Below are 12,641 nucleotides of genomic sequence, written 5' to 3'. Positions count from 1 at the left end.
GGCCGTGGTCTGTTACTGTCTGAACCATCCTGCTGGCAGGTTTGTTTGCACACCCGAAAATGTATTGGCCACTTAAATCTGTTATAAATTACCAGTCTGGAAATAAATATCGTATCTGGGTCCCCAGTAAGTAACAGATGCATGAGTGCAGAGTGAGATAAATGTGTTTTGGATGCAAACCTCTTTCCCATTGCTCACAGACAGATGGAGGCAGGCCCAGTGCTGGTTTGCAGTCGATCTGCGTGCTGTGTAGGTGGGACTTAAATGAACTCAAAGTTCTTTTAAGGTTAGGAAGTTTTCTATACTCACTCTTGGCAAATCCCCAGAGGAGCCCCAATTGAGCAGTACATTTCCTTTTATCTCCTTTGCTGAGGAGTCTCGTGGTTAGAATGTTTTCTCTTTGGGGACTGTGTGGGTTTTTAGAAGCCAAGGAGGGTCTCTTTACTCAGATGCAGCGTGGGGACAGGCACACAGCATGCATGCATTCAGTCAGTATGAATTTTTCAAGGCCAGTGGCCCAGGCTGACTTCTAGGTGCTAGGAACATGGCCATGAGCAAGCCAGTTACACAGCCCTGGCTTCATGGAGCTCCCATTCAACTGGGGGAGACACACAATAAGCATGTAAATAAATAAAGAATAGTATGCTATCTGGTGATAAGTTCTCTAAAACAAAGTAAGCGAGAAAAGTAGAAAGAAGCTGATGGGGTAGTCAGAGATGAACTCTTCCACAGAAGTGATTGACAACTGAGCAGATGCCTGGATGGAGTGAGAGAGCAAGTCACTCAGTTACCTGGGTGCAGACATAGCAGGCACAGGGAAGGGCGAGTGCTAAGGCCTCTGGATGGACATGTGATCCCTGTCTCTGAAGAAGGGTAAGAGCCAGTGGACAATGAAACAATGGTAGAGGAACTGGGAATATCACTGAGGGGATGAAATGGAAATGACAAGAGGTGTCAAGATGCCCAAACCAGGCTTAGGGAGACAGTCAACCACCACCTCCTCTGAGGTGACCTCCTTGGCTGTTCAGTTCCCATGGGTGCTCCACAGAGTCCCCACATCTTCCCATTAGTAGCCTTTACCCCAGTCTGTTGATGTCTGCAAGTTGCTCAAAAGCAAAGTTCACATTCATCTGGTCCACTTTTGTATTTCCAGTGCCTTGTATATCGTAGTAGGTGCTTAATTAATACCTGTTGATTGACAGTGAATGACTGTGCAAACAAATGAATTCACAAAATAGAGAATCCACGCCATTTAACTCCACAACTAAAATGTGAATCTCTTGCTCAGAATGTTATCCCACTGAATTTCAAGTACATTAGAAGCTTCCAAATCACAGCTTCTTCCAGGGTCTCTTTTTTCTTCCAGCCTAAGCATTAAGGGGATGCTCCAACTTCAGCTCAAAAACATTCATGCATGCATTTCACCAACCAGACAGCTGAAAACTGCACCCAGCTCTGGGTGGCATGTGCCATGGCCCAGGAGGAGAAAAGTCCAAACAAAAAATTGCTGCCACATATGGAATTGTATTCACTGAGCATATACAAAGCTCTACTGGGCCACTCAGCAGGAAGCAGTCAGCTGTGCATCCCAGAGGAGAGCACATTTCAAGAGCAGTTTGGTGAGGCTGAAACACAGGATATGTGGGGTTGTAGAAGTGGACAAAGAGGGACAACTGGAGGTGAGGCTGGAGATAAGGATGGAGACAGATGACTAGTCCCAAGCTAAGGCATCTGGACGTTACCATGCAGGCAGTAGGGTGCTACTGCAGGCTTATAAGCAGGGTAGAGTGCAAAGAGGAAGCTCATGGGGTTAGGAAGCAAAAAGGCTACAGAGGAAAACTGGAGGCAGGGAGGCCAGCTACAGGCTGATGCTGTGGCCTCAGCCAGGGACGATGAGGGCTGTGGGAGTGAGTGATGGGGATGGTAAAAGAGGGTAGACTTGAGAAACTGCATCTTTACAGATCTAGGAGATTATTTTCTATTCCCAAAACTACTGAAGAAAACCCTTGAGTTTAATTCTTTCTTTTAGCCTGTGCAGCCCTGTCCACTTCACTTGGAGGAAAAGATAGGTCTTCCTCCCTCTTGTGTCACAGGGAAGGGTTCATTATTTCATTAACAGAAAGGAGGTCTTATCATCCCCTGAGAGGCCCGCATACACTTTTAGTCTTGATAGGCACTCAGTAAATAAATGTTTGCCAAATAAACAATAAAAAACAATAGCAAAGACATATATGTTAAATCTTAGAATAGTGCCTGGCACATCGTAACTGTTACATATCAACTCATTTAATCTGAATAACACCACTATGATGTAAATACCATTATCCCCATTATTTTTTTTTAATTTTATAGATTTAGGGGGTACAAGTGTAGCTTTGTTACATGGATATATTGCACAGTGGTGATGTATAGGCTTTTGGTGTAACCATCACCTGAATCGTATACATTGCTCCTATTACATTATTTCTCATCCCTCACCTCCCTCCTACCCTCCCACCCTTCTGAGTCACCAGTGTCTACTATTCCACACTCTGCATCCATATATACACATTTAGCTCCCACTGTAAGTTGCGGTATTTGACTTTCTGTTTCTGAGGGTTTTTTTGCTTTAGATAATGGCCTCCAGGTCCAAAGATGTATCTATGTTGCTTCAAAAGTCATGATTTTGTCATTTTTTATGGCTTAGTAGTATTCCATGGTATATGCGTATATATGTACATATACTATATCTACCTATATATGGAATACTGTGTGTGTGTGTGTGTGTGTATAACATTTTCTTTATTCAGTCATCCATTGAGATGGACACATAGGTTGAGTTCATATCTTTGCTATTGTGAATTTTAAAACTCAGGTACAAAGAGGCTAAGTAGCTTGTCCCAGACCACACAGCCTAGAAGGGACAGAGCCAGGATTCAAACCCAGGCATCTGGGTTTCAGAGTCCATGGTACACATAACCACCATGCTATGTTGCCTGTCTAGCTGGTTGGTCAACAGCTTGTTTATTGGGTATTTTCTCTGAGCCTCAACATTGTGCTGAGCTCTGTGGGAAAAAAGAATTTTTAAGCTAAGTAGGGAGTGTCTGTCCTTAAGAAGCCGACAACCTCACTGAGTACATATGATTGCTCAAGCACAGAGTTTAAGTGGGGCTGCTGATTGCTCTGTGGTTAATCCAGCAGTTCTGGTCATGACATTGTCCCTGGATTGGTGCCAACTTCCAACTGCAGAGCAGGCCCAGCAATTGGAAGGTGCCTACAAAATAGTTATTGAGCGTGTGAAATACAAAGGTGGAGAAATGTACAAGGGACTTAGAAACTTGTCTTTGAATCTGAAAGTGGGTCTAGAACTTTAGAGATGGCCCATCTGTGGCACCATAAGCCATACAGATGGCAGTTCTGTTTCCTGAAGGAGGCCTTGAGACAGTTTATCCACCTCAGCAGGACAAAAAGACAGGTCAGCAACATCTAAGACAAAGACATCAAACTTTAGGACGTACTTTCTCTGACATGGTTAACCGTAAAAGTTGAGTGGATTTCAGGACTGTCAACAATCTCTCCATCGATAGTCTCCATAATTGGCATCTGTGTTCTTTAAAAACTTTATTCATCTATTCATTCATTTACTCATGTATTTATTTAACAAATACTAAGTGCATTCAGCGTTCCGCACTACATGCAGATCTGTCTGATTCCAAAATTAAAACTTCTTCTCAATATGACTGTAACTGGAAAGAGGACACTCCATGTATGCCATGCCCAGGCAAAAGAGGAGTCACCTTCAGCCTCTCCTCCAGTGATTAAGGTTATGAGGCAGCGGGGTACTCCCCCACCAGAGTACAGCAGGGCCTGCTGGAGTGCTCTGAAATGTACACAGAAATTAGAAACTGGTCTTTGGATTAGCAGGTAGCTTTATGGGTCTCCCAGGTCACACCTCCATAAAGTCCTCTCTGTACCTGGGACTTCAATTCCAAGCCCAGGAATGTTGGCACGGAGAATCAATGTGGGATACTTCTCAGTTTGCTTTTTCTAATGGTTACTAATGCAAGGAGTCAACAATTGCATTGTCTTCTTGCTTTTTCTTCTCTGGGTGTCCCATAGGGTCTTGTACAGTGTACTTCACATAATCATGGCTCAGGAAAGACTTTTTGGTGGTTGATGCTCCCCACAAACCTGAAAACTCCTTCCCTGCTTCTTTTTGGGTGCATAAGGATAAGTGATGCCCATCCAGTCGTTGCTCCCGGTGCTACTGGTTCCAAGGCAAGCCTGTGTAGGCACCTCACAAGTAACCATAAGAATAACTAGCATCTAGTGACTTACTACGCACTTTATGTGCAATATCTTATTTAACCTTTGCCACTTCTCTGGGAATAACTGATGCTGTTTCCGTTTTGCCTATGAGGAAATAAAGTCTTAGAGAGGATGTTTATTAATATTGTGCTGTTTGCAAGCTTTGACAAGAGACCCTTCACAGTGCTTTTCTCCGTTATCCAGGGATACCATCGACCTCGGCACTACATTGCAACTCAAGGTAAGTGCCCTCCCTCCTCCTAGTGCCTCAGAGAGGCTTCAAGGGTGCCAGGGGAAAGGGCTCTCTTAACTGCAAGGCTTGGCCTCCTGTCCTGTATCTGTTACTCCAACACCCCATTTCACGAAACAGCCCTGGAGGAGAGGAATGAGTTTCCACCAGCAAAGAAGCCACAGAGGTAGAGGTCTTTGAAATTGTTCATTTGTTTATTTGGGAAGGAAAATGGTGACAAATTTCGCTATAGGAGAAAGGCCCATGAGTGACAGAGGAAGGAGCTGTTACTTGGAAATGGTCAGGAGGGAGAGGCCCAAGCAGGTGCCATCAACACCTGCCAGGGTCAGAGCTGATGGTGCCTTATCTCCATGATGGGTGCGTATCTGTAACAGAGATGCAGCTGGTTGCCCTAGAAAGCAACTTGGCAGTGCGTTTTCAGAAGGCTTAAACATGATCATACCTTTCAAACCCTTCTGGAGAAAAAAGTCCTGAAGATAATTATATATAGAGACAATGACGCATATAAGAACATTCTTCACGGTGTTATCTATAATAGGAAAAAAAAAGTGAAAAATCTTAAATGCCCAACAATTGGTACATTGGTTACATAAAGTGTGTTGCCACCATATTATAGAAAACCTTGCAGCTATTAAAACTATTATGCTTGGTAAGAACTTTTAAGGGTATCAGAAAATGCATATAATAGGTCTGATGCTTATTACAGTAAATACACACATATACATATAAATATAGAAAAATGGTATTCAAACTTTTATATCAAACACATATATTACTTTTGTAATTTTAAAAATGATGAAGGCCCAGGACATTGAAAGAGTAATTTCTGAGGAAATTGCTTTGGTCTGTCAGAGCCTATTTTCTGCTCCTTGTCTTTTTTTGTTGTTGTTTTTTTCTTCCTTTCTGTTCAGGCTCTAGAGGAATGCCTCCAGCATTTGTCAAGCTCAAAATCAGGCATCTCCTGTTTTTGTTCTCAGCATCTGACACCCAGCAGCTCTCTCCACCCTGACCCCAATTGCCTTCCTGTCCCTCATGGAAGTTCTGGAGCCCAGTTTTTGAAAACTCCCCTTAAGCCATAATACAGTCCAGATAAGGTGATGGGTGGAGTTAGGAAGGGTCTGAGCAGGAGGAGGACAAAAGGGAAAGGAGAGGTTGCCAACATTTCCAGTAGATGCTGCAGATTGTGAGAGCTTGGCATGAGACTTTCCCTATCCATACCCTGATCTGGCCCCATCAGGCTCAACATATCTCAGGCCCATGTCTCAGATACTTGGTATCTTAACGAGGATCACCCGGCCTCCCTCCTGCTCACTAGTGTGGAGACTTGACCAACCAGAGAGACAGACCTTCTCAGCTGCTTCTTTGCATTTGCACTGTCTAACCTCACTGCCTTCTCCGTTGGCAGGTCCAATGCAGGAGACTGTAAAGGACTTCTGGAGAATGATCTGGCAGGAGAACTCCGCCAGCATCGTCATGGTCACAAACCTGGTGGAAGTGGGCAGGGTAAGCCTCTCCTGCACTTGCCTGGGCAGAGGAAGCTGGAGGTGCACTCTTGAACATCTCTCTGTTCCATGCATTGTGCTAAGTGCCTCCTAGTCAGTATTTCACCCTCACAGTGACCTACAAGGGAGACGTCATCACTCCTCTTCCACATTCAAGCAATGTCCTTTCCCTTCAAATCCCCTTCATCCCCTTTTCCACCCTCACTCTCCGTTGATGATGTCATCTCATATTTTGAGGAAGTTAAAACCATCCATCATGTACTCCCTCATCGTCACACCACAAAGCTACAATCCTACTTGTATCTACAACCATGCTCTTGCTCTTCCCCTCTGCTGTCAGGTTTGACTATAAGAAATGGCTGTTTTCATTGACCCAGATGGTCAAGTATCAACTGAATCTTATGGCTCAGCCTAATACAACAGCAGCCGTGTCTCTGCCCTTCCAAAGGCAAGCCTAGTGCCCAGATCACAGATTCTACTCAATATTTTTTTTTTCATTTTTCCCTTTCTCACTTGCAAAATAAGTCTCTTTCTCATTGCCAAATTGTTCCCCTTAGCATACAAACGTGCCCGGCACCTCCCATCTTAAAAAGAAAGGAAAAGGTAAATAAAAAGTATTTTCTTGTTCCCGCTTTTCTGCCAAACTTCAAAGACTCACAGAGAGGCTCTGTTTCTTCACTCATGTTCTCTTCTACCCACCCCAGCGTAGCTCCTCCCTCCATCCCACCAACAGTGATATCGTCGGTATCACTCGCATCCTCCTTCATGTCGACGAATCCAGTCTCCAATTCTCTCTTCCCATCTTACTCAACCTCAGTGGTATCCAACCCTTCGCTCCCTGCTCTTCTTCCTCTGACCTCTAAATCTTGATGTTCTTCAGGGCTCTCAGATCTTGATCTCCTGCTGTGCTCCATCTCAACCCTCTCTGAGGTCGTCCTTAACTACTCCTGGGGCTTAGAAATGGGACTGCTATTCCCAGCTTGCTTTTGCCTACTTGGTTAACTCTGGCATGAGGGTGGGCTGCTGAGTTTAAAGGCAAGGTGTACAAACACCAGAATTAAAAGGGCTCTCCACACATCATGTGAACTAACTAAAAAGTGGGCAGGTAAGTTTCTGTTTGGGTAAGAAACAGATAATTTGTAAAGATGAATTCTGACCTCTGATAATGGGAAGGAGAAAATCTGAGCTTTTGTAATCCAATAAAGGGGTATGGACATCTCAGGGCCGAATGGGAATTTAGGACCAGGTGAGACTTTATCCGTGAGTCCATCCTTATCTAGTCCGTTACTCAATTTTACAGATGAGGAAACAGACCTGAAGGGGTAGAGTGCCTACCCTGAAGTCACTCAGCCAAAACCCAGATACAAAATCTGACAGGTGACTCTCATTCCAGTGCTTATGGCCACTCCACTCAGACGGTTCCCCAGGGACCCAGGCCCAGGCTGCGGGTGCTGTGGACAAAAAGGCCAGCCCAGGATTCAGGGATTTGGAGGCAATTTCTAGCCTGTTCTACGATATATCCCACATTGGAAACAGATTCCCTTGATGAGTAGACCATAAATCTAAATTGGATTTGGGGAGGAAAGCAATCTCTTAGAGGAACTCCTGTTAGTGCCAAACCCTGTGCCAGAGACTTATTGTACATTACTGCAACTTTCAACAATCATAGGAGCCCACATTCCTAGTTATCATTCAGGTGTCCTGGGTTTGCATACTGGCTCCATCCCTTACCAACAGTTGACCTTGGGCAATTTTCTTAGTCTTCCTACACTTCCTCGTCTGCAAAATGGGGATAATAATATCTACTTCATAAAGTCGTTTTGAAAAGTCATTAAAATAATACATGTAAAGTATTCGCAGAACAATTTGTGAGCTGGGGTAGACGTAGTACACAGTCAGTACATGTTAGCTATCATTACTGATGGGAAGCTGAGGCTCAGAGAGGTTTCAGCACTTTCTGGGGCTCCCCAGATACTGTTTGTTAGGACCAAGCAATGAATCCATTGGCCCCCCCAAGCCCTGTTGCACTATACCAGTATTTCCCTAAGTGGGTTCCATGGGATGCTAGTCTGCAGGATGGTTAGTGAGAAGAGGGTTCCATGGTTAAATACGTTTGGGAAATGCTGCGTCCTCTGTGCCCCTTTTGGAGAGTCGCAAAACACAGAACACATTAGCACTAGCACGCGAAAGAAGCTGAGTAGTCCTGTAGCAAAGCTGCCTATTTAACTGTGTAGTACAGCATTTCCCAAACTCATTTGACCACAAAACCTTTTTTTGTTTGTTTTTTGTTTCTTGTTTTTTTACCTAACACCTATTAGCACCCAGCGGAACACACTGTGGGAAATGCCACTCTAGGCCGTGCGGCGTCCCCCGGAATGGTAATCACGCTTTTGTTCTTTTAAGGGGAAAACCATGATCTCCTTTTCATCCATGAGTGCGACTTAAAGAGTCGACTGGGGAATGGCTTGCTCGCGTCCAGGGTCAGAGAGGAGTTGCACATCTTCCCTTGGAACCCAGCAGCTACCATCCTTTTCCCAACTAAGAGCCTTTCTCCTTCCAGAACCCCAATTGCCACCTCTGAATGATGTCCCCCTCCCAACCACTTCTGTTTCCACCTATTTCCCACCTTTTATTCTTATCTTTGCCCAGCTGATAGTACTCAGCTGCTCCACGCTGACAGAGCAGAAAGGGGACTCAGTCAGTCCCCAGCCTGGCCACATGACCTTGGACAAGTCACCAAACCTCTGAACTTGAGTTTTATTTTCATCTGTAAAGTGGGGATAATAACACCCACCTATCTCACCTTGTTCTGTTTGATCACTTAGTGTGATAATGCCTTGGAAAATTACAAGGAGCTTTGCAAAAGCAGGTACTACAATTATTTTTAATGGTTCCAGTGCCTCTGGGAGTGAGCTTGGCTCTGCGCAGCTTGCTGATCCCTAGCCAGCTGTGAACCCTGTGGACTGAAATGCCACCAAAGTCACCCTTGGGTGTATTTGAATGGGACGACCAGATGGGACGGCTGCTCACGCTCAGCCGCATGCTTATGCATCCTCGTCTCTGTTCTGTCTCTGTCTCTCACTTGGTTGCAGGTGAAATGTGTGCGATACTGGCCAGATGACACGGAGGTCTATGGAGACATTAAAGTCACCCTGATTGAAACAGAGCCCCTGGCAGAATACGTCATACGCACCTTCACAGTCCAGAAGGTAAGCTTCCCAGTGGCTTTGGGCAGCTTGTCCACCATGAGAGCTGCCTTGTTTGTTCATCCAGAGCACATGGTGACTGAGGGTCTGTTCTATGTCCAGCCCCACGGTTGGCACCAGCAATAGATCAGCAATCAAGGCAGACATGGATCCTGCTACCATAGATCCCACATCTAGTAGGTGGGACAAACTGAATTCAATAAGCAAATCAATGAAATAACAACACATTGTGATAAAAACCACACAGGAATATGCAAAGGATGGAGACAGAAGTCCACAGGAGGATGGGGTGGTAGGAGAGAGCCTCTTTTGGGCAGAGAATGAAGGAGGAGGAACCAGTGAAGGGTGGAAAGGAAGGAAGAGCTACCTCAGCCAGAGGGAAAAAACATGCAATCTGGAGGGGAAGAAAGATCTTGACCTGCTCAAGGCCTGTGGTCTCAACCAGGGGCATTCTGATCCCCCAAAGAATATTTGTAAAATGTCTGGCAACATTTTTGGTTGTCACAACTTAGGGGAGAAGGGTTAGGATGTTACTGGCACCTAGTGTGTAGAGGCTAGAGATGCTTATAAATATGCCACAGTGCACAGGACAGTCCCGAACAACAAAGGGTTATCCAGCCCAAGGCATCAGTATTGTCAAGGTTGAGAAATGCTGGTTTAGACATTGAAAGGAGGCCAGGGCTGTACAAGCGTGGTGAGCAAGAATGTGATTGCAAATAATAATAGATACATTTATAATTTACTATATAATTACTGCTATTCTACCATTGCTGTTATATCATAATGATGGCTAACATTTACTGAGCAAGTACTAAACCAGGTACTTTTCTAAATGCTTTGCGTAGAGTAACTCAGTCCTCCCAACAACCCTATAAGGTAAGTGCTATTATTATCCCCATTTTACAGATGAAGAAACTGAGACACCAAGAGTTTAAATCAGTTGTCCATAGTTGCCCAGCTGCAAGGTTGGTAGAACCAGGATTCGTACCTTGGCCCCTGTAACACATTTCTCTTTCCATTACACCCTAGGTTCCATTTCTCTAAAAGCAACCACTTTAATAGACAATGTGGCCACGGGCCTGAGGATGCAAAAGCACTGGGGACTTACGTGCTTTCAGAGTTGAGCCCTTGAGGCTTGGACAAGTCCTTGCAAGGGCCAAAGCAGGTTGCTCTGCAGACCAGAGCCCGCCATGCACACAGTGCTGTTCCAGCATACAGAGTGGCCCAGGACATTCTGTTTGCTCCTGGCAGCTCCCCCTCAAACCTCCAGACTCCTAAATTCTCAGGGTCTTTTTCATCTGAATCTTCAGTCTTGGGTGAAAAAGTCAGGAAGCCTGTGAACTCCCTCCATAAGAGGAGGGGAAACCATCAGGTACTTGGATGTTGCCTTAGGTCAGGTTGTTTAGAAGCAGAGCCTGAGGCAAGGATTCAGGTACACAAGGTATATCAAGGGAGCTCTCCCAGAAGAAATTCCTAAGAGAGAGTGGGAAGCAGGAGAGGGAAGGGAAGATGCCAAGCAAGGGCAGAGGCTCCAGAGAAGTCTAGCTTAGAGCTGACCCACAGGGAACCTTAAGAGACCCCAAGGGCTTCTGAGCATTAACTGGGCTTAGCACCCTCTTCACAGCACTTGAGCAGACACTCGGCAAACATCACCTACAATTTTAGCTCAAAATCAGTTCCTGAGCTGGGAACCTGGAAATAATAAACAGGGAGTGCTGTCTGCCCTTGAAGACAGCACAGTCGCATTGGGGAGAGAGGATCCTTGATAAATAATCATAGCACAGGTGGGAAGAGCTCAAAGGAGGGCTTCCTGGGACTGAATTGATTTGGAAGATGGCATGAAAAAAAGTTCAAGTATTCTTGAAGCTTTCTCCTCTCTCACTTCAGCTCATCCATCACTGCCTTAATCTGGGCTTCTGGTCTCTTCCTCCTAACAGGACTGTTTGCCTCTAGTCCTGCTCTTATGTTAGTTTGGGTTTCCTGGAAGCAGAGCCAGAAGCAGCAGAGGTTTGGGTGTCCTGGCTCATGTGTTGAGGGAGAGTTTGCAGGGGGAAGGCGGGGAGAGAGGCAGAGTGGGGTGGGGAAAGGAGCTGAGTGGGGATGTGGCCTCAGCAGAGACTTGCTTCCACCTGACCCCATGGGAGCCTTGGAACATGAATGGTACTGCACACTTGGTCCAACCTTGAGGCAAAAAGGCCTCGGGTGCCCCCATTAGGGTAAACAATTCTTCTGGTTCTTCCAGAACATTACTGGTTTTTTCACTGTAAGTCCTGTGTACCAGGGAATCCCTCAGTCTTGGGCAGACTGGGCAAGTGGCAAGCCAGTTGATCAGTCTCCCTCTACTATCAGTCACTGAAGGATGCTGCCACATCCCAGGGGAGAGGGTTCCTCTTCAGCTGAGAACAGTTCCCTTCACAAGAGGGTAAGTGTGAGTTGTGTGCAGCCACGAGACTCAGAGCATCTGGCGAGGAGTACACTGGGCCAGTGATGGGGATCTGAGTGGGCACCAATAGTGCTCTCTCTGCAACCCCCAATACACCCACCTCAATCCATCCTTCATGTAGCAGGATGCAGCCTCCTGAAATGCAAGTCTAACGATGCACTTCCTCTTCTGTCGAACCATCTGTGTAATCCCCCTGTAGCTTCCCAATGCCTTTGAGATAAAGTCCAAAGGCACTAATATAGATTCAAGGCCTTCTGGGATCCAGCTCTTGTCCACTCTCCAACACCCCCAGTCCTGTGGTCCCCCATGGCCTGTCTTCCACTTGCCTCTAGCATTGCCCCGTGTTGCTAGTGATTCTCTGCACATGCCATGCTAAGCCCTGTCCCCAGACCTGTGCCGATGCCGTCCCCTGCCTTGGATTCCCTTCCTTTCCTCCCATCAACTGGGTAATACTCACATATCAGTATATTATAATGATTAAGAGTGCACACTTTGGAGGCAGACAGCCAGGGTTCACATCATCCCTTTACAACTCATGAGCTGTACTGTGACCTTGGGCATGTTACTTAATCTTGCCTTAGCCTCAGTTTCCTGATCCATTAAATGGAGATAAAATTATAGGGACTGATATCAGGATTAAATAAGTTAGGACATTGAAGTGTTCAGAAGAGTGACTGGTACAGAGTAAATGCTTAGTTAATGTTAGCTTTTATTTTCACTACTTGTTTCAAGATTCAGGTCAACCATTGCCTCCTCCAGAAAGCCTTCTCTGATTTTTCCTCTCCACAGATCAAGTTAGCAGGGACTCCTTGACACACTTCAATAGAATTATCCACTTGGGCATCTGCCTCCCCCACAAGGCCATGAGCTGTTCCAGGGATAGGAGCTGTGGCTTTTATTCTCATCTGCCTAGTACCTAGCACAAAGCTGGGCACAGGTCACACTTGGTGAAT

At 45.6% G+C, this 12,641-nt stretch overlaps 1 protein-coding gene across 12 annotated transcripts in view; it reads left to right on the top strand.

Annotated features, from left to right (window-relative positions):
• Nucleotides 1–12,641, top strand: part of PTPRT (protein tyrosine phosphatase receptor type T) — an 832,297-nt gene that overhangs the window by 780,629 nt on the left and 39,027 nt on the right. For 9 of the 12 annotated variants that reach the window (XM_064382448.1, XM_064382446.1, XM_064382445.1 and 6 more), the window contains 4 exons: nt 4,492–4,528; nt 5,943–6,040; nt 8,358–8,417; nt 9,132–9,248. In XM_064382448.1, coding sequence (XP_064238518.1) covers nt 4,492–4,528; nt 5,943–6,040; nt 8,358–8,417; nt 9,132–9,248 — 312 coding nt within the window. The remainder of the gene's footprint in view (nt 1–4,491; nt 4,529–5,942; nt 6,041–8,357; nt 8,418–9,131; nt 9,249–12,641) is intronic. The other 3 variants (XM_064382451.1, XM_064382450.1, XM_064382447.1) reach the window with 1 other exon arrangement.

This window comes from Aotus nancymaae, unplaced genomic scaffold, assembly GCF_030222135.1.
Source record: "Aotus nancymaae isolate 86718 unplaced genomic scaffold, 86718_ANA_hifiasm-v0.15.2.pri h1tg000029l, whole genome shotgun sequence".
NCBI classification, from domain to species: domain Eukaryota; kingdom Metazoa; phylum Chordata; class Mammalia; order Primates; family Aotidae; genus Aotus; species Aotus nancymaae.
The sequence above is the reverse complement of the archived record's forward strand: the minus strand, read 5'-3'. Positions and strand labels throughout refer to the sequence as shown.